Source organism: Neolamprologus brichardi, chromosome 6 (genome assembly GCF_056152115.1).
Source record: "Neolamprologus brichardi isolate AB-2024 chromosome 6, ASM5615211v1, whole genome shotgun sequence".
NCBI classification, from domain to species: Eukaryota; Metazoa; Chordata; class Actinopteri; order Cichliformes; family Cichlidae; genus Neolamprologus; species Neolamprologus brichardi.
The window spans coordinates 20400527-20423057 of NC_142109.1; the positions used below are offsets into that span (position 1 = coordinate 20400527).

Consider the following 22531-nt stretch of genomic DNA (forward strand, 5'->3'; position numbering starts at 1 on the left):
GTAAAATTGCTTTACGGTATGCTTGCATCCCCTTTAGGGCAACACACTATTCATCCACAGGTACAGCTTTAAGAGGAAATGTCACGTCTGCACAGCCGTATCTCTGCAACTGTCTGCAGTCCGCAAATTGGTGCAGAAGGTTGTAGTCAAGCACTACAGCACGCCATGATATACACACTACTATTATCCCCTCTCCAGTTAAGCTAACATTGCAAACATGCTTTAGCATGCTGTCCCACTAAGGTGCAGAAAATGCAGCTATCAGCTGACACATGACACAGAGAGATGACATAGTACTATATGACGTCATACAGATGACGAGAAAGAGAGTAAACCATGCAGGATACAGCTCTGGAATTAAATGCTGAATGCAGTTAGAGAGGTGATTGGAATGAACGCATAAGAAGTGGTAGTCATAGTTGTTGCACTTGCAGATAGATGCAGTACATTCAGTTACACAAGTGGCCTTTTTGTAATGCCATGCGGTCAATGGCTAATCACGTAAATCGTTTCATTCACCACCTCCCCAAATCAATCACAGGGTTAGCCAATCAGGTTCTGTCAATCGACCAATCAAGCCTCCCTTAAGTAAGAGGAGTCCTTCATTTGGGTGTTGGGTGCATCGTTATTTATTCTTTTTAATTTCATTTGGACGGATGGGGTTGGGGGGAGGGGTCATTCAAAGATGATGCCATGTGTACACAACTTACCGTTGGCAGGGAAACGGCGTGAGGACACGCGAGCAGTTACCGTGGAGACTGACAACAACAACAACATACAAAAATCATCAGGGAAATAGAGAAAATATATGTAAGAAAGAAATGATGAACCAAAAAAACAAAACTAAACAAAAAAAAAAGAGTAAACATAAACAAAACGAGGTAATGAAAAGCAACCCCCACCCTGTGGTAGAGAGGAAGTGATGTAACAGGTCACGTGTCAACAGTCACCTACAAGAATCAGCCACATCACAACAATCTAGCCTCTAAAAAAACAATTAAAAAAACAACAACAACAAAAAACCCTCTGCGAACAAATGAAAGAAACAGAACGGAAACAGAAAATGTCAGAAATTAAAATATAACTTGGGGAAGGAAACTACACGTTATAGTATTGTCCAGGTTATATTCAAATAACTGACAAAGTTATCACTCAAAGTCTAACTGATTCCCACTCTCTGGTGTTTGTGCTACCTGACTACATCCCAGGAGGGGGGAAATGGACAGAGAAATTTAGGTAGGAATGGACAGAAGAGATGAAGATGCATATGGGACACGAAGTGGGAAAGACAGACTGACTGGCTGGGTGGGGGGGAAAAATAGAGTGGAGAAAGATAGAGGACCAATGAAATAAAAGGACAGGAGAGGGGATGACTATTCTCTTCACTTGTTTGTTCTGTCTCCACCCTCCATATTTTTTATTTATTCATTTTTTGAAACATTCTCCACACCCACACACAAGAGACAGAGAAGAGAGCAGGACATTCAGGACCATGCAGAAGAGCTTTAGTAGCAAGTAGAAATAATTTTTTAAAAAAGAAAAAAAATATCAAAAGCGTGATTTTAAAATCAAAAGAGCCAGAGCAAATGGCGAAAGCACGGTGTATTTGATCTCCCAGGCCATTTGCAACTGAAATCCGAGCTCATGCTGACAAATTAAAGGAAAAAAAAGGAAAAATAAGTCACAAGAAAAAGCACTTCCATGAGATCTAGTGTTGTTTTTCAGGAGCGCTGGATGCAGGTGTGTGTGTGTGTGTGTGTGTGTGTGTGTGTGTGTGTGTGTGTGTGTATGTGTGTGTGTGAAACAACACATCAAATCTTTTTATTTTTAACCGTTCATCTTGCACATCTTAGATTAAAGGGTGTTTTTTGTTATTTATTTGTTGGCTTTTTTTTTAAAAAAAGCATCAGAAATGACACCACACTTCTCACAGCAGCCTTATTCCCAAAACTGCCCCCCTGAAAATGCCCCACCCCAACGCCCATCATGCATCAATCTCGTAAACACACCAAACGTAAAAAACTACGACTCAGTGGCAGCCGCGCAATTTCAAGTGAAAAGAGTGAAAAATCCTTGACAACATCTGAGCCAGTGCTCCATCCATGCAACATACAGTAGCCTCTTACACCAGCAGCAAGCACTTTTCTTCCCCCCACCCAAGAGGAAAATAACTGAGAGGCTTTTAACTGCTCATCCAGTCATAAACACAACCATAAATCAAGAATGGCCACTCGTCATGATCATGGAAGAAGTGACGATGATGATGAGGATGATGGAAAAGGTGCAGGAAGACAGATTAAACAAAAATAATAGTAATTAAAAAAGAAGGGAAAAAAATCATCCATGCTGTGACGGAAGCAGATCTCATCAGCAATCGTGTCGTAGTGACTTCTCACCAGCCATGCCTGTGTTGTAGCCACTCCACCCAGCATGCTTTGCAAACCACACGACTTTTAAGGATCAAGGTGCAATGGGACAGCGCACGATATCGAGAAGAACGAGAACAGCATTAACAGCACGAACATCAACAGGAAGTGGCTTCGAGAGAGACGCCTTTGCGTGCGGCACCACTGCACCATGCTATAGTGAAGCCGAAGGGGGGGGGGGGTTAAACAACAGCCATCCGGAAACCTTCTCTGGGCCAGAAGAATTAAGGTCACAGTTGGACATGGAGGGGACACAGAGGAGAAAATGGTCACTGTTGAAAAAAAAATTTAAATAGGAAAAAGGCGAGCGTGCCGTTACCTCGATTTTACGTCCTTCCACCAGCGTGCCGTGGAGCTTCTCTCTGGCCCTCTCTGCATCTGCGCTCGACTCAAACGTAACAAAACCGAAGCCCTGCAAGCAAAGGAGGGTAAAGAAACGACAAGGAGACGCAGGAGGAGGAGGAGAAGGAGATTGCAGTTAAGCTTTTTTTTTTTTTTTTTGCTGCATTTTGAAATGCCTGACATGTTTTCTTTTTCCTCAGTGTCCTACCTTCGATCCCCTCTCGTTAAAAATGATCTCCACATCAAGGATTTTGCCAAATTGCTGAAACAAGAAACAGGAAAATAATGAATTAATGAATTAAAAAAAGAGAAGGAAAATGAAGAAGCTGAGCGAGCATGTAAGTCACACACACTGCTTCTCGCCACGGGGTGTCAGCACTGTTCAACCACGATGAGCTGGCACTGAGCCTACACTGGCTGCTTGGTCTTCTACCATATCTTCCTTTCCTCTGTTCTTTTCTCTGCACTGCATTTTAGAGCCGTTCCTCTTGCAAAACAGGAGGGAACCAGGCCAGATTATTACACTTCACTTTAGATAAGCTGCTGGAGAGCTGAAAATCTAAATAATCAAATAAGACAATGGATTCTGCTCAGCAAAAAAACAGCATGGCAAACCCTTGTTTTTATATAAGCGTCACTAGAAGATAGCAAAGGGCTGCAGTCACTAGATGAGGGGGGTTTAGTTTAGAGGGGATTTTACTCTGTTATGTAACGATACACAGTGGAGGGGAAAAAAGGCAACGTTCTGGTCCGCTTACCCCAAACATTTGCCGTAGGTCAGGGTCTCGGAAGCGGAAGGGGATGTTAGATACGTGAAGGCGTTTGGGGGTGGCCTTGGAGTCCGAATCGTCTCCGGCGTTCCCCCCGCCGCCTCCACCTCCCGAGCCAACCCCAGACTGGCCGTCAATCTGGGAGGACCCATCTGACTGCTTAGACACAAGGATGCAAAAAGACAAACAGAGACAGACAGACGAAAACAAAGAGGTCTTGTTAGGGTTGCGAAAAGACGATACGCAATGCACCATTAGCTGACAGACTGTCATCTGTCAGATTTGCACTGCAGTAGGCGCTGCTCGCTGCTTCCATTAATCAGCTGATTATTGTGCTGATTAGTTCATTAATCAGCTTGCACAAATTATGGATTGAACAGGAAAAATGTCCAAGTACTCGCTTTGCCTAGAAACAGGCAAAAAGCACAAAATATCGATTATGTTTCATAATCGATATTTTGTGCTTTTTGCCTGTGAGAAGAACACAAAGACAGTATTTTTCCCATTTTTTGGCGTGTTGCTTGAACAGAGTCCAAAATTATTAAAGGGAAAATTAAAACAGTTGCAAAAATCTGTGAATTGACTCAAACAACCGACAGAACATAATAAATAAATGATTTAACCTCAACATATTTGTATTGCCTCTGGTTATAAGCAGCAGTGTACAACGAATGAAAACCACAACTGTTTTTATTCACTGTAAATTTTATTTCATGTGACGCTGTAGTATTTGATTTAAAAAATACTTATGGCATAGTCCAAAAGTCTTGAGCCACCCTTCATTTCTTTATGTTTTGCTTGAAAATTTTGAAAAGGTTTGCAGTGATTTATTGAAACACGTGCAAACATATATGCACAACATAGTATATATTGTACAACTGCAGCAAGCTTAAAAGTCAATATGACCAGTGTTGTTGTTCAACATAGCCTGAACACTCTGAGGTCCGGGCTTTGGGGAGGCCAATCCACGACTGGTAGAATTCCAGCGTGTTTTTCTATCCAGGAATGCTTTTGATGTTGTTTGGGACCACTGCGATGCTAAAAGTGAAGCTGTTGCCAATTAAGATGCTTTCCAGATGGTAATCAATGAGGATCAAACTCTGGCCTTACTTCTGATTTCATAATTTCATATTTCAGCAGTTTTAACACGATCCCCAACTCCACTAGCTCAAAAGTACGACAGAGCCTCCAAAGTGTTTTACAGATGGCTGTCGACACTCACTGCTGCACCTCCATCCTGACCTCCTCTCTACAAACTGACAACAATTTGTACCAAAAAATGTCAAATTTGGATTCATCGCTGCATAAAATTTGTGGCAACAAGTATTTGTGTTGTCTGTGAGACATGACTTTCTGTTTATCTGGTGTAGGTAGTTTTCTTTAGCCCTGCCACTTCTTTTCTCCTCCTTTTGGCCAGTTTCCTCAGCATTTTAAGGACACGCTGCACACCCTGCTGAGATATGCCAAGTTTTCTGCTAATAGCTCTTTGATAATCACCATGTTGGTGCAAAAATAAAATTTCAATTTCAAATTGTGTTATCGCTGGCATTTTTCACAGATTCAACTAAAGAAATGGGGAAAAAATTATGGGACAGACTGCTAGTAACGGTGCCAGAAGTGCCAAAGATTATCATCTAAAATTGGCTCTTTGCTCAGTTGTCTGCTGTGTGGAGACACAACACCACTTCATATCTTGACTAAGGATTTTTTGTTGTTGCTTGAATTATTCATAAGTCAGTGTTAAGTTGCTTAACAAACAACAACAACAAGGGGGAAAAAAAGCAAACATTACTCTAAAAATGAGAAACTTTAGGAACTGGAGTGAGTAGAAAAGCAGCCAATGTCCAAAGAAAAACTTCAAAAGACCTTCAGAAAATCTGGCTACTATATATAAAGAAATGAGGTGTGGGTCAAGACTTTTGCACAGTACTGTCATTCTTTGGATTTGCAAAATTAGACACACAGTCCAATCTAAACATGTAGTTTCTCTCAGCTGTCCAATTTTAATATTTATAAGGATTTATTGTTGATGATGTTTAAATACCACCATCTGAAAAAAATGAAACCTGAATTTTTCACCTTTTTTCCACCTGAAGAAAAAACAGTGGATAAAAATTAACTGTATGGTGACAAAACATTGCATATGACATTATATAAGTGGCGGCCATCAGCAGTAACACCCATGTCAAATTCCTGCTTTAAGCAAATTGTGTTTTCACACTTCTGTCATTTTTTAAAAAGTTGGGTAGGCAATGTTACCAACAGTCGTTCTTTGTGTGAGCGTTTAGCTGTGTGGGCTTTTGCATGTCAAAGTGCTCAAAGACAAACAAAGCAAAAAGAAGAGTGAAGATTGGGCTGTAATTTGCAAGTCGACCAGAGAAGAAAAAAAAACAAAAACCCTCCAAATAAATGTAGCTATTCCACCCTAACTGCTGGATGAGTTAAAAAAAAAAGAAGCTGTTTTCCTATCATAATGATAGAAAGCACTTAGAGAGTGAATTCCAAACCATGGCAAATGACCTGTTTTGCAATTTCAAAGAAACTGATCCAGAACTCTCCCACTCTTGCCTCCAAAACATTTAATGGGTTCTTTCTTTGCCCGCGCTCCACCTTTCCAGTTTCATGAAATACGGTTTGGTAGTTTTTACATAAACTTGCTGACAGACAGACAAAAGGCAGCCTTCACACACTCTCTCAGTGTTGTTTCTGCGACAGTGAAGTGGCCACAGAATCGGTTATGACAGGTGGAATTATTTGTGTTTGGAGGAACGATCGTAACACAGAGAGGTTTATACATTTTAATCGGAGCGAGATAAAAACAAAACAAAATGTGAAAATGTTACAGCTCAGTTGAAAAGAAAAACTTGAATTGTGGTCACAATTAGTAATGTGCTCCTATAATATCCTCATTTCAGTCTGTAACATGTATCCCACTCACTAAGCGCCCTCTCAAGGCACAGCCTGGGTGTGGGCTGCCCACAGAGGAAGGAGGCCGGTACTCACTTGGGCACTGAGGCTGTTAGCGGCGTTGGCTGCGCTATTCGCTGCTCCGCCGGCTTCCACGGGACCCTGGACGGCCCCTGCAGCATACAGGCTGCCCCCGTAATCCAGGGCCAGGCCGTTCTGGGGGGGCGGTGGTGGAGGAGGCGGGAAGGCAGAGAAAGGTGGGGGGACGAGTCCCTCCTGACCGCCAGCACTATCCTGAGAACCCTGTTGGAAGAAAAAGAGAGAAAAGTGAGGTGGGAGTGAGAACTAAAGTGGTCGGCTGGCGAAATACCACGGTATCTTTTACTAAGAGCATCACCCGACCACACAGAGACCACTTCCCCAAGAGCGTCAGTCTAAAAGTCATACAGGCATGGATATTATATTTCCATTTTCCTGTGTGTGTGTGTGTGTGTGTGTGTGTGCGCATGTATCTAACCCCCCACCCCCACCCCACCCCCCAACCATTAAATATTCACTGCTGCCACATCTATTATTGAGGGTCAGATGCCTCCATGCTCAGTGTGTTGCACAATGATGAGTGTCTAATGCCTGCACGCACACTTACAAACGCCTCTGCACACAAACCACCTTTGACACGCAAACACCCACACACCTAAACGCTCACACAAAGACCAACTGTTTGCAAGGAAGTCGGCCCAAGTACTTCGTACATATTATCCCCCCCCACCCCCCCACCCCCCCCCCCCCCCCACCCCCAAGAAGATGCATGTGTAAGATGCCAAAATTCGAGCTTGTAGGAGAACAACACAGGCGTCCATAAACACATGGTGGAGACACATAAACATGGCAGAGGCATTAACACAACAGACACACGCGCGCACACACATTCCTTACTGCTGGCAGTGGGGTATGGATACCCTAAATGGTAACAGAGAGGCAGCAAGGATGGGAGAGGATGGGGCCGGGCTGGGGGATTTGAAGATAAAAGGTGATGACAGATTCAAGAGTCGAGGCCCGATCCATAGCTGCAAAGGATTACTCAAACTTCACCAGATTTCTAATTCCAATAACTGCAGTGTTCAGTCATTTTATTAAAGACTATAAAAACACTACGATGGTTTTCTGGTTCAGAGAGGGATGCTTTAAATGCTAATGTCAGCACGCTTTAAGAAAATAAATAAATAAATAAATCAGGACATTGTCTGAGTTTGTCTTTTTTCACACAAAGTACCGCAAAGCATGAAACGGTCTACTTACGACGTGTTCACACTACCAGAAACAGATTGCCTGGATGAGACATGCAAAAGGCAGTAAGCGACACCCCCTCACTTATTGTAGCTGTGAACGCAGTGGACGATTAGCAGAGCGTTTTGTCAACCGGTACAGTCTGACCTCTCACATGCTGGTAGATGAGCATGACAGTGAAACACATGCAGGTGTTTCACTGCCATAACACCTTTGTCAGGTGATGTAAGAAATGCTAAGGGCTGCAGAGAAAGTGTAAAAACAGTTAAAAGCAACAAACTTAACATACTGACATTTAGCAGGTATAAAATATTCACTATATGCATCTTCCTGCTAAAAGAGAGTTTTTCCTTCCCACTGTCGCCAAGTGCTTGCTCATAGTTTGTTGCCTAATGGTTTTTCTGTATTATTGTAGGCTCCCCTCCAATATAATGTGCATTGAGGCAACTGTTGCTGTGATTTGGCGCTATACAAATCAAACCGAATGAAATCAAATTTTTAGTGGTAAAATTCATCTACTGGGGACCAGGAATGTACAAAACTGTTGTGGTAATGCATTCAAGTGGTTGCAGAGATCACGCTGATTGCCAAAATCCAGTTGACCATCATCATTAATCTGGCGTGAGCCACGTTAGCATGTTAGCCCTGATTTAAAATACAAAAAACTCTACCAACTCTCAATATTTTTTTCACCACACCTAATACATAAGGCACATATGACATTAAAATGTACCAGAAAATGAGAACTAAAAAACCTGATACCGGCACCAGAAAAAAAAATCATAAAAAGTAAATTATACATTTATAAATCACAATAGATACAAATGATGACGATATCTAGAAACCCGGAGTAGCACCCATTGTGTAGCTTTTTTTGTTCAGCCTATTCTCCTTTGCTGTGTCTTTCTAACCGCTTTGTTCTTCTCATTTGACTGTAACAACTAATTACTACAATCATCATCATCATTGCTTTATTAGAAATAGTACTAATGTAAGACAGACTCGCAAAGACAGTAATACAATAATTAATTAGTAAAAGAAGTTACAATGTCGCCCCCCCATCGGCATTATATCACTTCTAAATAGACTCAGTTGAACCTACCTGACATCTGCTTGGCTATACTCACTTCAAGTGGTTGTGTGAGTGAGTGTGTGTGTGTGTCTGTGTGTGTGTGTGAGTGACAGGCTGCAGCGATGCCCATCTGAGCTGCACAATAGATCACTGTCCCTTTGGGAGTGTTAGAAGTGTGTGGGAGGGTGAGTATGTACGTATGTGTGCGTGTGTGTTTGTGTGTGCGTTTGCGAGCATGCCATCTGTCTCCCAGCTTTTGACCTTTCTCAGCGTCACACCTGTGACACTGTAGTCCGGCCCCTCGACTCAGTAACAAACCGGTGGATGCACGCGGTCGACACGGATCACATCGATATTGTGACACGAGAACAGCTTCAGCTGAGCTGCTCCCAGCGAGCAGTGAGAGAGAAACTCTGCCGTGTAACAAGCAGACAAACTTAAGCAAATAAAGCTGGAATTTGTTAAACGTAACAACTTAAGTATTTTTTCTATTGGATAACTCTAAATACAGAACATAGATTTGTGTACATTTACTATAAACATCAATCTAATGATTTCTTCCTGGACTTCTTTTTTAAGACATTTTATCAGTCAGAAGCATCGTCCTTGAAATGCTTTGTTATCAAAAGGAAAATGCCGCCCATCACACTTCAAAGAAATTCGTTCCTGTATGTACCTATATACAACCTCAATGGATTGAGTCAGGCAGCATTGGTCGGGAGACTCCTACGAAGTTAAAACCAAGTATGAGAATGAGGAGGAAAGGTGATTTAGGTGACTTTGAAAGTGGCATGGCCATTGGTGCCAGACAGGCTGGTTTGACAAACTGCTGATCTACTGAGATTTTCACATGCAGCCATCTCCAGGGTTTATACAGAACGGAGGGGGTGGGGGTGGGGGTGGGGTATAAATCCAGTGAGTGGCAGTTCTCTGGGCGAAAATGCTTTGTTGACTGGAGAGGCCAGAGACAAACAGCCAGAGTGGTTTGAGCTTACAGAAACGTGGCAGCAACTCAAATAACCACCAATATGCAGATGAGCATCGCCGAACACAGCACAAAGAATATGGAAGCAGATGGCCCACAGCAGAAGACGACCACACCGGGTGCCGCTCCTGTCATCTCGGAACAGGAAATTGAGTGGCACGGGTTCACTAAAAATTGGGACAAAACGTTGCCTGGTCGCGATGAATCTCGATTTGTGGTGCAGCACTCAGACGGACGGGTCAGGATTTGGCATAAACAAAACAAAAGCACGGATCCATCCTGCTTTGTATCGACGATTCAGGTTGGTGGTGTAATTGTGTTGCAGATGTGTTTTTTTATGGTACACTTTGAACCGCATGCTGTTTGTGACCATGCCCATCCCTTTATAATGACAGTGTACCCATCTTCAAATGGCTATTTTCAGCAGGAGAATGGGCTCAGTGGTATCCTCAGTATACTCCACAGTCTCCACATCTCAATCCAATCGAGCACCCTTGAGATGTGGGGGAACGGGCAAAAGGAGAAAAAAAAGAAAAAGAAAAATGGCTTCATGAGCTGCACGATTCCTTCATGCCAGTGAGGACCAAAATCTCAGAGGAATGTTTCCAGCACCTCGCTGAATCGATGCCACAAAGAATTTATGCAGCTCTAAAAGCAAAGCGGGGTCTAAAACTTAAGAATAATCATGTCTGATATACCGGAACTCACAAGTCGGTAAGTAAATGAGTAAAGTTCATTTTTATAGCACTTTTTGAGACAAGGAATGGTCACAAATTGCTTTACAGAGGTAATTTAATCAAATCCTGCCCACGCCAAAGGCAAAGTGGACACACATGAATGAAGAAAAACAACACAGTGTCTGTCTGAACACATGAGTTTTAAGCTGCCTTTTTAAAGAACAACAAAATAATGATATAATTATTCATCTAATCATTTACTAGAAGATTCCTGGTGCAGAAAATTCTTTGCATCGCACCTATACTTGTCTTTCCTGCCATCGTGAGGTGAAAAGGCAGACAGAACCAGACGCTTTAAGAGGAATGCTTTGAACTCGTCCGTTAAAGGCTGCAGCCGCGTTCTGCCTTTTGTGATTTCAGGAGTGTAATTACAAACAGAAATCCCGCCATCTCCCTGGCTCTCGCTCACCGATAACGGGCACTAAAATGCATGTTTATCGCTCATCTCAACACTGTGAGCCTTGCCCCGAAGCGCCGCTGCCACACCATTTCGCTGCGCGCACACATCCCCGCAGCTCGCCTGGCAGGTGAAGAGTCACCACCTCGGGCAAAACAGAAACCGCGATCCTCATCTTCAGTGGCTGCCACTTGAGCAATACAGCCACCAGATTACTGACCACAGTGTCCAAGTTTAACTTCATTCACGTTTTCAGATAGCAGCTGTGTCCGCTCATCTAAACTCTGCAGCTGTATGAACCTCTTCCAATCTCGCCCACAAGCACCCAAATTAAGATTTTGATACAAGATAGCGCTCCTCAACATCCTCGCCTCCGTGTCCTAAGTTTCACGTCGCAGCGCAAACACCTTACACCTTGGCGAGCCGTGCTTGTGATTTGCACAGATTGTTCCTGTGATTATTATAACCTGCCAGGGTTTCAGGATGCATGCTTTTAGAGGTGCAGGTTTGCAAAATCTCAGCTCTTCCAAGTTCCCAGAATAAATAAAGAGAAATGAACTGCTGCATCTCTTTTCCTGCATTACTTCACCCTCTCATTAATTTGGTTTCTGTTATTAGCCGTTATGATTTTATGCTCCAATTAGTGAACAAAACATGCATTTTCTCCTTGTTGTGGGGAAAAGAAACAACACTCTGTTACATCACTGGTGGCAATAATGTGAACATTAGCTGCAATCCTCTGATGAGAGATCCTGAATTCATTACATTTGCTCAATTCAGAAAAAAAAAGAGGAGAGAGCAGAGATGTGGAAATTAGCTAGTTTAGATCAAGCTTTTAACTGCAGCTGGGAAAAAAACAGACATGTTAAGTGACACACTGAATGACCTCACTTTGCATAAACCCATCCTAGATTAAATGCATTTGCGGAGGTGAATATGAGAGTAGGTGGAGCAAGCAATTCTGGGTCACCAGGTAGGAGCTAACCTGGGTGGCAAACAGAAAGAGAGAGAAACTCGACCCGCTCCCGTGTCTTCCTTCGAAAAGGAAAGTTGATGACCCCAGATTGGGTGAAGCGGTGAAACGGGAAAAGCTGAAAGGGGACAATAGGCTGGCAACATTTTGTGGCAATGAGGGAAACCTTTTAACTATTTCAGCCACTATTAAATGCGGCGCCATTAAATTTTAATGATCTCTTTCACTTTTGATTTAGTGGCATCACCGCATCATAATGCAGTTCTGTGCTCTGACTGCCAAATATTTGCTATTTAGCTAACAGGCTAAATTAAAAACGGTGAAAACGGTGAAAACGGTGAAAACGGTAAACGTTACGTGTTACCATGTCGTCAGTCAGAGAACGTACTGGCTTGTCTTCTGCTCTGATGACCCGGGCCAAGACTTCCTCTTCCATCTGGCAGTCATTGTTTGAGATACATTTTTAAAACTAATTAAAAACAAAATTGGCATTAGATGATAGCTGGTGATTTGGAGGCTGCATTTTCAAAAATGCAGTCTCTCTTGTGCCTTTCATTGGGACTGTTTACCTGCGTGCAAACAAAGCCTGCTCAAAAGCAACTGTTTGTGTTCCAACTAGTGTTAACCGGGCTACAAACAGAAACCAGAAGGCTTCCCGCTCCACTTCCCAAAAGATTCTGCATATTCATACAAGTAAAAAGCAAAGGTTAAAATAAAATGAGCAGATATTTGTTTATAAATATCGCCATGTTATTAACGCTGAGCTCAAAGCACCTCCACGCCTCCCCTCCCACCTTCAGATGCTTTTCCACTGTCCAACAAGCTGCACTGAGTGAATACACTGACAGCTCTGCTTTTATTTAAACTCTAAAGCTATCATTTATTTTATATTTCTATCTTACTGCAAATTAAAGACCTTCAATGGAATGAATTTAAAAAAAACTTGAAAATTAACATATAAGCAAAAAAGGTCAAAAGGAAGATTTTTTTAACTGCGGGATCCCCCTGATGTAGGCTTACATGAATAAATGCAATAAAAGTCCATCTTTTGTCCAATTTGATGGGAAACCCACCCTCCTACTGTTCATCACCGCTTTACTGCTGTCGTACTTGAGTCCCAACATTGATGACTCATGACACATCTCACTCGACTACAGATGAGTCAGTCTTGGACTTGACAAGTTGTGATGCAACTTAGACAGAATGATAGTGACTTGGATGTTAACAGCGCACGCTTTAAGCCTCAATTTCCGATTGCAGCAATATACATATGTAATTTCAGCAGCACAAACCACTGAGTAGAGGTATGAACCAGGAGGCAGATTTAGAGATGACGACTTCAATTCTTTGATCTTTTTCTGAAAGGAGGAGGAACATAAACTCTGTGACCCTGTGAGCCTCACCAGCTTCCTCACAGGTTTTCTATACCAACCCTGAATCAGCTGTATCATCGATATCAAAGATACTGGAACCAGTTCATTTCATAGACCAGTTGACGAATGTCACCATTGACAGAGAAATAGATCTGTAAATATGCAGGATTCATCCTCGGCACGGCATAAAATCACATTAAGAATGCATTAATGTAGCAATCTCTATGAACCTTTAGATGCCTAAGAGACTGATCAATGAGGAAGCATTTCTTCATTGATAAGCAAACAGTCGCACCTATGGAACAAATAAGTTATAGCAGCCAATATTGGACAGATCATCGGAATAATTCTGGTTGAGGACGATTGTGTTGCAGCTCTAATCACTAAAAAACAAAGAAAAAACAAAGTAAAGGTAGTAGAGGAAGGTAGTGAACAAGATCTCTCTGGATCTGAGTATTAATAAACATCAACAGCAACCCATGTTTTCACATACAGTTGCTGTCATGTGCGTTTTGTCCTTATCAGGCTAAATAATCTAAACTTTAAGGCAAATTCAAGAAAACAGTGAATGAATGAGCTGTGCTGAAATAAATGTAATAGTTCAAACTTACTGACTCCAGTCTCCACTGGTAGTTTTGAAGATAAACCTCAAGATCAGCTCTGATTCACATTTCTAGCTTCTCTGGATTAAAATCCCCGTGTTCAATTATATTTAGCTCTTAGCAAGGAAGACTGGGAGCTTTTTCTGGGACTGAAAATAAGAAATTTGTGGTTAGAGTCGAAGTCTCTTTAAGTTATTTTCTGACACAGACCCCCGATCACAACTCTGTCGGTTCTTCTCTTCTCCTCATTGTTGTTGCTCATGCACAGACTACAGCCTCGCAGGAGAATGGACAACCCCGGCTGTTGCCGCTCCTTCTGCCAGACCCAAAATAGAAGCGGGAATGCAAGCCAAAAACAACCTTGTATTTGTGTTTGACGATTGGCCTTTTCAGAGGAGATCCATTTTTGCAGCATCTCAACGGGCCTCTCTATACCTGATGCGCTGTGTTAACAACCCTGTATCTCCAAAAACAGTATGTGCCCCCCTCCTCGTCTCCCTCCCCTCCCTCTGTAAGGCTTTGGGGCCTTTTGCTGACTGCGAGTGGCCTTTGTGATTCGAATCAGGATAAAAGCATCTACTGAATAAATGCACACAGATAGCAGGATAAGAGGAGGAACACAAAGGCAGAGGAGGAGGGCATTCTTGGAGAAGTGCTGCCCTGTGCACAAGCAAACTGTAGGCTGTTCATTTGTGTCAGCACTCAAGGTTTGTGTACATTTTGTTTGTGTGCATGTCTTGCGCTTGTCTCGGTGTACGCTCCCGGTGTTTTAAGGGATTTTAAGGGTTGTGAAAGTGCATGCGTTGGCCAGGCAAAGCCAGTGACTCAGAGCGGTAGCTGTAGCTGGCTTACTTTCGGGTCAGTTAGCAGCAGCAAGTGTGTCTGAGGAGGCATGTTATAAAATGTGTCCGTCTGCGGCAGTCTCACTACGCTACTCGAGGAGACAAGGAGAAGAGCAAAGGAGAGAGGAGAGGAAGTGTGGTTAAAAGCTAACGGGGGCATCAGTGGGTCATTTCACATGAATAATGACGTTTCAGAATCGTACTTTCTCTGGCTTCCGGCCATAACGCTAATGCCTAATTCAACAGACTTGACTATGGAAAACGTGATTCATGTTGTTAGCAGCAGCTCGTATTTTGGCACAATAATCGGATTAAGTGGTGAAGTTCGGTGTTCAGCTCAGATCTTGGCTTCCGAGTCTGCGCTGCTGTTACCCAAGCTGCAAACAGCTGGAGAAACGTTTTACAACATGCCTGTGGCATACCGATGAGCCAGGAGACACCCTCTTGTTAAATTATTCCATCCAACATCAACCCCTCCTCCATCAGTTCCCCCCTCCTCCCTTCACTCGCTCTTCCTCTCTGCTGCTGTTCTCCCTTTCCTCCCACTCTCTCTGCTGTGCGCTTCACTTCTTTACGCTTCATAAAATCCAGACGGGACCCTCGCATACGTCCCGCCCCCACACATGTCAATCAAGCTCATTTGCCTCATAGCAACAGGATATCAGCGCGATCCAGGCTCCTCCTTCCATTCTCTCCTCCATCTCCTTATAGGGTAACATGTGTGCTTGTCAAACAAACCCCTCCTAATCCACCCCCATCCTTTTCCTTGTAGGGTCTCCCCTTCCTCGCACGCCATTTCTGGGAGACTCCCCAGCCTCATACATGTGCACAGGAACATGCATTTGCGCGTGCACGCATGCACACACACACACGCACAACCCCGACTTTCCCCTGTCATCTCCTCAGTAGCTGCATATATGGTCCGTTCAGCACCACTGCGGCATTTTATGAAAGATAAACACCCGAAAACAAAAAGGATGATGACATTATTTGTTCACATTTATTCCACATTAGAATCCACACGCCATCCCAGACAAACACACAGGCAGGTGAGCATACAAACCTGCAGACAGATATGTATTAACCCAACATGAATACGCTTCTTTCAATACATTAAACATGACCCTGAAACTAGTTTGTCCTGTTTGACGCTCAGCGAGGGCTCTGCACTAATCGCCTGGTTGTCCAGTGTGGTTTAAAAACATACGCAAGCCAGCTGTAGGACGGTGTTGTCACTGTCAACTGCACCGCCTAAAGAGTCAGGAAGGGCAACCCCTGCCTTTTTCCTTTTTTTTGTTAAAGCTGCACTGATGCCTCACGCTGAGCACTTTTAGAGCAGTTAAGGGAAGCACACAGCTGGAGGAGGAGGAGGAGGCCCGCTCAAGATTTACCCCCGTCCAGAAAGGTGTTTACATCACAAAAGGTTCCCCATCAACATTTTGCCTCATGCCTCGAACCACCTAACAATCAGCGCAAAATGAGTGACTCATCCAAGTTGCCACGGCAACACGGTTCATCGGGATCAGTTAACGACCACCATTGTTACCCCTGCAAAGAATCAATAACAAGATTTGGGAGGTGGAGGCGTGCCAGTGTGTGGGGGGGTGAATCCTCACGACCCGTTTCCAGTTTGTGCAAGCGTGGCAGGCTGCGCATAGCTTTTGCAGCAGGTAGGCGTCTCTCCCTTGCCTCAGGGCACACGCTTAGGTGGGGCTTGAGAAAATATTTCTTCTGCACCCGATCTGCTGCTCTCAACTCTCTCGCAGGAGAAAGAGACAATTTAAAAAAAATGAAAAAAATAAATAAAATTAGCAAAAGCAGCGCCATCAAGGAGCTGATAAATTACCCCCGCTGTAAACAAATTCGGAACACTCACATATGGACATAACTGCAAAGTCAGCTTTACACACTGAAATTGCGTCACTGAGCAAACTAGCCGCCTCTAGTTGACCTACAATATGTGATTTTCATGCTGCTCGCCCGTGTCTGTTCTGCTCCCTCACCTATGAGCTTCCTTGACTGCGGTGGGGAAGCGTGGGGTGTCCCATCACCCTAAATTTTTTTTAAAAATCTTCTCCTCATGCTCCCATTCCTTCTCCCCTTCTCTCCCTCTCTCCCTTCAAACCCCATCCCCCTCTCTTCCAGGGGCTCTTAAAGGAAAACATTGAGATAACAGCTGCCAGGGCCCCGGGGAGAGCGAGAGAAGGGAGAAAAGAGGTCAAACAGTAAAGAGAGCAGGAATCCAAGGTACAGCTGAAAGAGAAGCACACACACACTCATACTGACTCACACCAATTGAAATGTAATGATATGAACATGACACTTCATGCACCAACTTTGCAGCCCACTGTGTGCTCGAGCTTGTGTGTGTGTTTGTGAAATGTGTGACACAGAAATTACAGTGAGGAGGTGTTGTTAGCTGAATAGAAGAGATGCAGAAGGGAGAACGAGAGAGAAAGAACGAGCAATAAAAAAAGGAAAAAAAAAACACAAGGGCAGGGACAACTGTTCTGTGGACACCTGTCTCTTTCGCTCACAGGCTGGAGCGATGTACAGAGACAGCTGCAGGGCCAATAAAGAAGAAAGAGTTTTCCACTTACCTCTCCTCCCCCCCTCCAATTCCCTCTCTGCTTCCACTCTCCTGCTTCAGATATATCGAAATAGTTGACTAGCAGAAATAGCGCCACTGAACCGCTACATCCAGCTGACACGCTGTACTGTATGCTCACATAAGATTCTCCTGACCATACATAATACATGGCTGAGCGCAGTTTCTGGCAGTGGCAGCCCTTGATGTTCAAACTGCGTGCACTTCTAGCTCTTGGCAGGGTTGGGGGGGGGACAGATGCCACAATAACAGCGTACAATAACACACTGCCGCTCGTGCAGCTCGGCATAACGAATCATAATTGTGGAGATACGATCTCCAGCCTGTATCTCGCTGTCATCAACGCCTGCTACACTACTTCCAGTGTTTATATCCCACTCGTAGCAAGTAGCTGCTGAGTCCTGACAAGAGCCCGAAATGCTCTCTGACTGGACCTCTAGCGATCGGGTCAAGTAGACTCCTCGTCTGTTAGTAGTTAATTAACATTTAATGCTCGATGACAGCCCGTTCTGATGCCGTTTCGCGTACGGCCGAGCCCGAGCGCCGACGAGGGGATGCAGCGGCCGTGCACGCAGGCGGAGGAGGATATGAAAAGATACGGGGATAAACACTCACCGACAGCACGTTAGGATAGTACAGTCCCATCATCGTATTCTGTGCAACAACTCAAACTGTCGTCGCTCCTCTCTCCTCTCTCTCCTTTCCTCTTCTCACGCTGCCTCGCTTTCTCTCCCTCGCCGAGCCTGTGTCACCTCACCAGCTCAGTCTCTCTTGTCTGTCTCACAGATTCAAAATCTCCCTCTCTCTGCCCCCGCTCGCTCTGTCTGCCCTGCCAATCCCCTCCCCACCTCCTCCTCCTCCTCTCCTGGCTTCTGTCCCTGTCACTCTCCCTCACTTGCTTACTTGCTTGCTTTTCTTTTCTTTCAACCCCCCCTTCCCCTCTATCTATCTCTCTCTCTCTCTCTCTCTCCCCGACTCCCACTCAGTCTTTTCTTTCCCTCTCCCACTCGCTCCTTTGCTTTCCCTCTACCCCCAGCCTTCTGTTTTGCTGCTGTGCCCTTGCCTGCTCATCTCTTCTGTCTCTTCTCCGGTCCTCCTCCTCTCCTCCTATCTCACCCAGATAGCCTAACGCCTCCCCCTTCCTACTTCTCTGCCTCTGTCACACCTGCAAACTTTCCCCTCCCCTCTGCTTTCCTCTCATGTCGCAGTCCTCCTCTCCTCTTCTCTCCTCACTCTCTCTCTCCTTCTATTCTCTTTCTCCATGTAGGTGAGTTAACTGGGGCTGCTGGCACCACTGGGAGAGAGCAATAGACGTCTTTTCTTCTCTCTCTCTCTCAGACACGCACCTTGTTACGCAAATGAGCCGGTAATTTTACACATCAGTCATTTTTTTTCTGCAAAAGTCACGACTGCAACGATACTAGGTCATACCGAGCAGCGTTTTTCATAACACCGCCAACATGGCCCAAGTCTGGCTGTTATCACATTCAACTTAAAGCTGTGTCTGACGATATTTCTATAAAAACAAGGAGGATGAAGCCACGGCGGTGTAAGCTCTGCAGCTCCCCTTAGGTTTACAAAGCATTTTAGCATCTTTTAGATCATTGTTTTGGCTTCGCGCTCGCTGCATTTTTAAAAATATGTATCAACCTGGTTTCAGCTCCCAAACCCCCACGGTAATCCGCGTCCAGCAGAGAGCTAAAGATAGCATCATTACAGCTAAACATATTGAAGCATTGAGCAGATTTTTCTCAGAAGAAAACGACACCACTGGGGGCACCAAACACCAAACACGCCCTGAGCAGGAAGGCTCATCAAAGATGCAAGAAAAGATGCCAGCACCAGCCGAACAAATCGCCATCGTTTCTTGAATAACGACCATCGACTACGCGAGTAATGAAGTGGCATTAATCTTCAGCACAGCACACTGCACGTGAATCCTTTGCTCAAATGCAGAACTCCAGCGCGGCACAGGTTTGCGCACCGGGTGACAAATACCATGCCAAGCCATTACCTGATGATTTTACTTTATATAAAAAAAGTTTGAAAACTACTTCAATAGACAGCCTGCCAAGTTTCATACTCCATCTGCAAAGAGCTTGTCTTCCCCTTCACACTTGGGGCTTCTGCTACTCTCCAGGCTCTTCCTTCCAGGAGTCTTTGATCACATCATTCTCACACTGCTGCTGACAGTTTAGCACCTCAGTGTTGTGGAAGCCTCCGCTGCCCGGCATTGTTTTCTTCCTCTCTGTCATTTTTCCCCCCTCCTGGTCAGAGGCCAAATCACACCTCCAAGCCCCCAAGCAGTCCTTGAATGACTTCTTTCGATCCCAACAAGAGGCTGTTCAGACAAGTCGAAACTTTAAAACATCATCACTTGGAAAGTAAGATTAAGAGTGAAATCAAAACTGTCTGTTTGACTTCCAGGCTTCTGCAATACCCACTTAGCAGTACTAAAAAAAAAAAAGCCCATTCTCATACTGGGGCAAATAAAAGCATTCAAGTGAAGACAGATAAAGTGCAGATAAGCAGCCGGAGGTTGCCGGGCACCACGGAGTGCGAGGGATGAGGAGATTACGGGCAGAACATGAGAGGATGAGTGGATGAACGGAGGATGATCTAAGGATTAACCACATAAACTGAGCAGTCTAATAACACAATCAGCAGGCTAATACAAAGATGGGCAAACATGCTGTAGTCTTACACGCACACACACATAAACACAAACAAGATGCAATGCAGTCGAGCCTTTTTTGTGAGTGCGTGTTTGTGGGCAGAAAACTATAACATCAGCATGTTTAAAGGTGCTAAAAGAGAAAGAACAAGTTGGATTTGCCATCTGAAAGATGATTACTAAGTGTGCATTATTGGGAACAGAAAGGAAAGTGGGTGGAGGGTAATACTGGAGGGTTGTGGAGGCGTGTCTTTTACTACACGACTGCTAATTTATAATCTACACCCCCACCTTGTGGTTTGAAGAGCTACACTGAGCCATATTAATGTTATCTGAATACTGTATAAATGGAAGGAGTGGAATGAGGCCACATTACACAACGTGGATTTTGGCACATGTTTTTCCTCTTACCTGACTATGAGACGGGTATCCGTGATAGCTGAGCGTCAAGGGGTCGTTGTTCTGAAAGAGAGGAGCAGATTTTTCGGAAACATGGTCAGAAATTTGTAAAGAAAAGGGACAAGTCGCTTAAAAACATTTTCATGCTTCATTGTTATTCACTCAGACTTTTTTCCTTCTGTTTTTATGCCCACTAAGCTGTTGCCTCCATGTTTGACTTTACAGCTGCGTGCCGTTTCTGACTCCTAATCAAATTAACTCTGTTCTGTGACACACTCCTGCTATCTCCCAAGTCAGTCTCCTCCAGAGTTTTCCACCCAGTGGATCTTTTGTCTGCTTGCAAAGCCGTGATAACGGGGGCGAGTGAGATCATGCGAGCAGTAGATGAAAGACGGGAGAGAAAGAATGAGTGTCACCGCGGCTCTTAAATCATAAATAGGTCAGGAGTGTCAGCGAGCATGAAGCCCATCGGTGTGAAATGCGATCATGAGCCCTGATGCAATCTCCAACACATCCCTCTCAATGTTCTGGCTGTGCAAAGCAGCAGCGGATACATCAAACATCTGGTGAGTAATTACAGTAACACAAGATGCAGAGGAGACAAAAAAAATAATTTGTTTATGGCCAAATATTAAACATAAATCATTCCTCTACTCCCTAAAATAGTTTGTAACTCACTTTATTCACTCTCATAATACCGTGTTCCAGCTTTTATGCTAATGTATTCCATTAAATGGAGGCGCTTTTCACAGCAATTACAACACACTTTGAAGGGAGAAAAAAAACAGATTTGCCTGTCTCTGACTTCATATCACTAGATTAGAAAACAACCCAGCTTCTCCCTCCTCCCGCTGTCCTTCCCCCTCTGATCTTCCTTTCATCTGGAACCAATGTCCCTCGTCTGCTCTGTACCCAGGGGGAACACTTTGCTCTGTGCGCTTCACAGCTTGAGTTCGCCTGATTAATACTGTAGCCATCTAACTCTGGACCCCATGGGGCCGTTTCACTAAAACTAAGCACAACATTTCCAAATGTAAGAGGCTCGGTTGAGGAGGAGGGAGCAGGAAGCGTCTTCGTGATTGAAAAATGCAGCTTGCGCGAGTCTATCTCAGAGCCAAAAATGTACTTAGTGAACTGGCTTTGGGAGGTAGAAGCTCTAAATAATGAATCACCTCTTAGAGGCTTGAATAACATGAATAAAGTATGAACCTTACTTTACGGTGAGGCCAAACTCTAAACACAAAAAAATAAAAAAACACTGAAGGTATGGGGACGGACGAGATTCATGGAACGGGCACGCTGCGTCACAGTGAGGGCGGCGCTCTCACAGGCAAACATCTGGAAACGTATGAGCAGGAAAATAGGGAAGGACTGGAAATTCAACAGGAAATGGGCAGCAAAGAAAAAAGTGGGGGGGATGGAGGGAGCAAAGACAATGACTCATACACGAGTGGAGTCATGTGCTTAATTTCCTTAAGCAACTGAGCGGGATGAGCGGGGGAGGGGGGCAGTGCACTGGAGTCAGCTCAGGATGAGTGTATCTCAGTGTCACTCAACACCGCGGCCACTTGCACCGAACATGAGAAAATAAAAAACTCTGTACTTCAGGTAGTCAATAAAGGTGCGCTGACTCGTTCCGGGGATGGTGATGGTAATGACTTTTTTTCTGGGGAGGGGGCGGGGAGCTAAAACAACAGAAGAAACTGCAGGGGAAGACCGGGTGAGCAATCACGAGAAAGTAGCAAAATGACCTGAAGTCAACAGATGGCAAAGATGGGGAGGAGGGGGAGGAGAGGGGAGAGAGACCAGCTTGCAGGAGGTGGAGGGGAGACGGGAGCAGTCCTGTAATAATTAAATCTGAAAGGAAGCACAGGATGAGAGGCTCAGTTACCTCCAGGTTTCTCCTTCACTCAGCAGAAGTATCCCACTGTACACATGAACCCTGATACCGCTCTTCAAAAAAAAAAATACAGGTGGGGTAGGTGTGTGTGTGATTGTTTAGCACGTGTGGGATGTCTAATTTGGTCACAAGACTCGTGTCTATTCCTATCGCGCCTTGGGACCGCTGCTGTTCTGATGAGGAGGAGGAAAATAGGAACTACATTTCACTACTCTGAGAGTCATCCTACCTAACTGC

The 22531-nt window shown here is 44.3% G+C and overlaps 1 protein-coding gene across 6 annotated transcripts in view; it reads right to left on the reverse strand.

The window, feature by feature from the left end:
- Positions 1–22531, reverse strand: part of rbfox2 (RNA binding fox-1 homolog 2) — a 40978-nt gene that overhangs the window by 10955 nt on the left and 7492 nt on the right. For 4 of the 6 annotated variants that reach the window (XM_006787348.3, XM_035906214.2, XM_006787346.3 and 1 more), the window contains exons 2-6: positions 20407–20457; positions 6542–6748; positions 3527–3697; positions 2977–3030; positions 2746–2838 (exon numbers count right to left, since the gene is read on the reverse strand). In XM_006787348.3, coding sequence (XP_006787411.1) covers positions 2746–2838; positions 2977–3030; positions 3527–3697; positions 6542–6748; positions 20407–20457 — 576 coding nt within the window. Of the gene's footprint in view, positions 1–2745; positions 2839–2976; positions 3031–3526; positions 3698–6541; positions 6749–17936; positions 18641–20406; positions 20458–22531 lie in introns of those variants that run through there. The other 2 variants (XM_006787347.3, XM_006787349.3) reach the window with 2 other exon arrangements.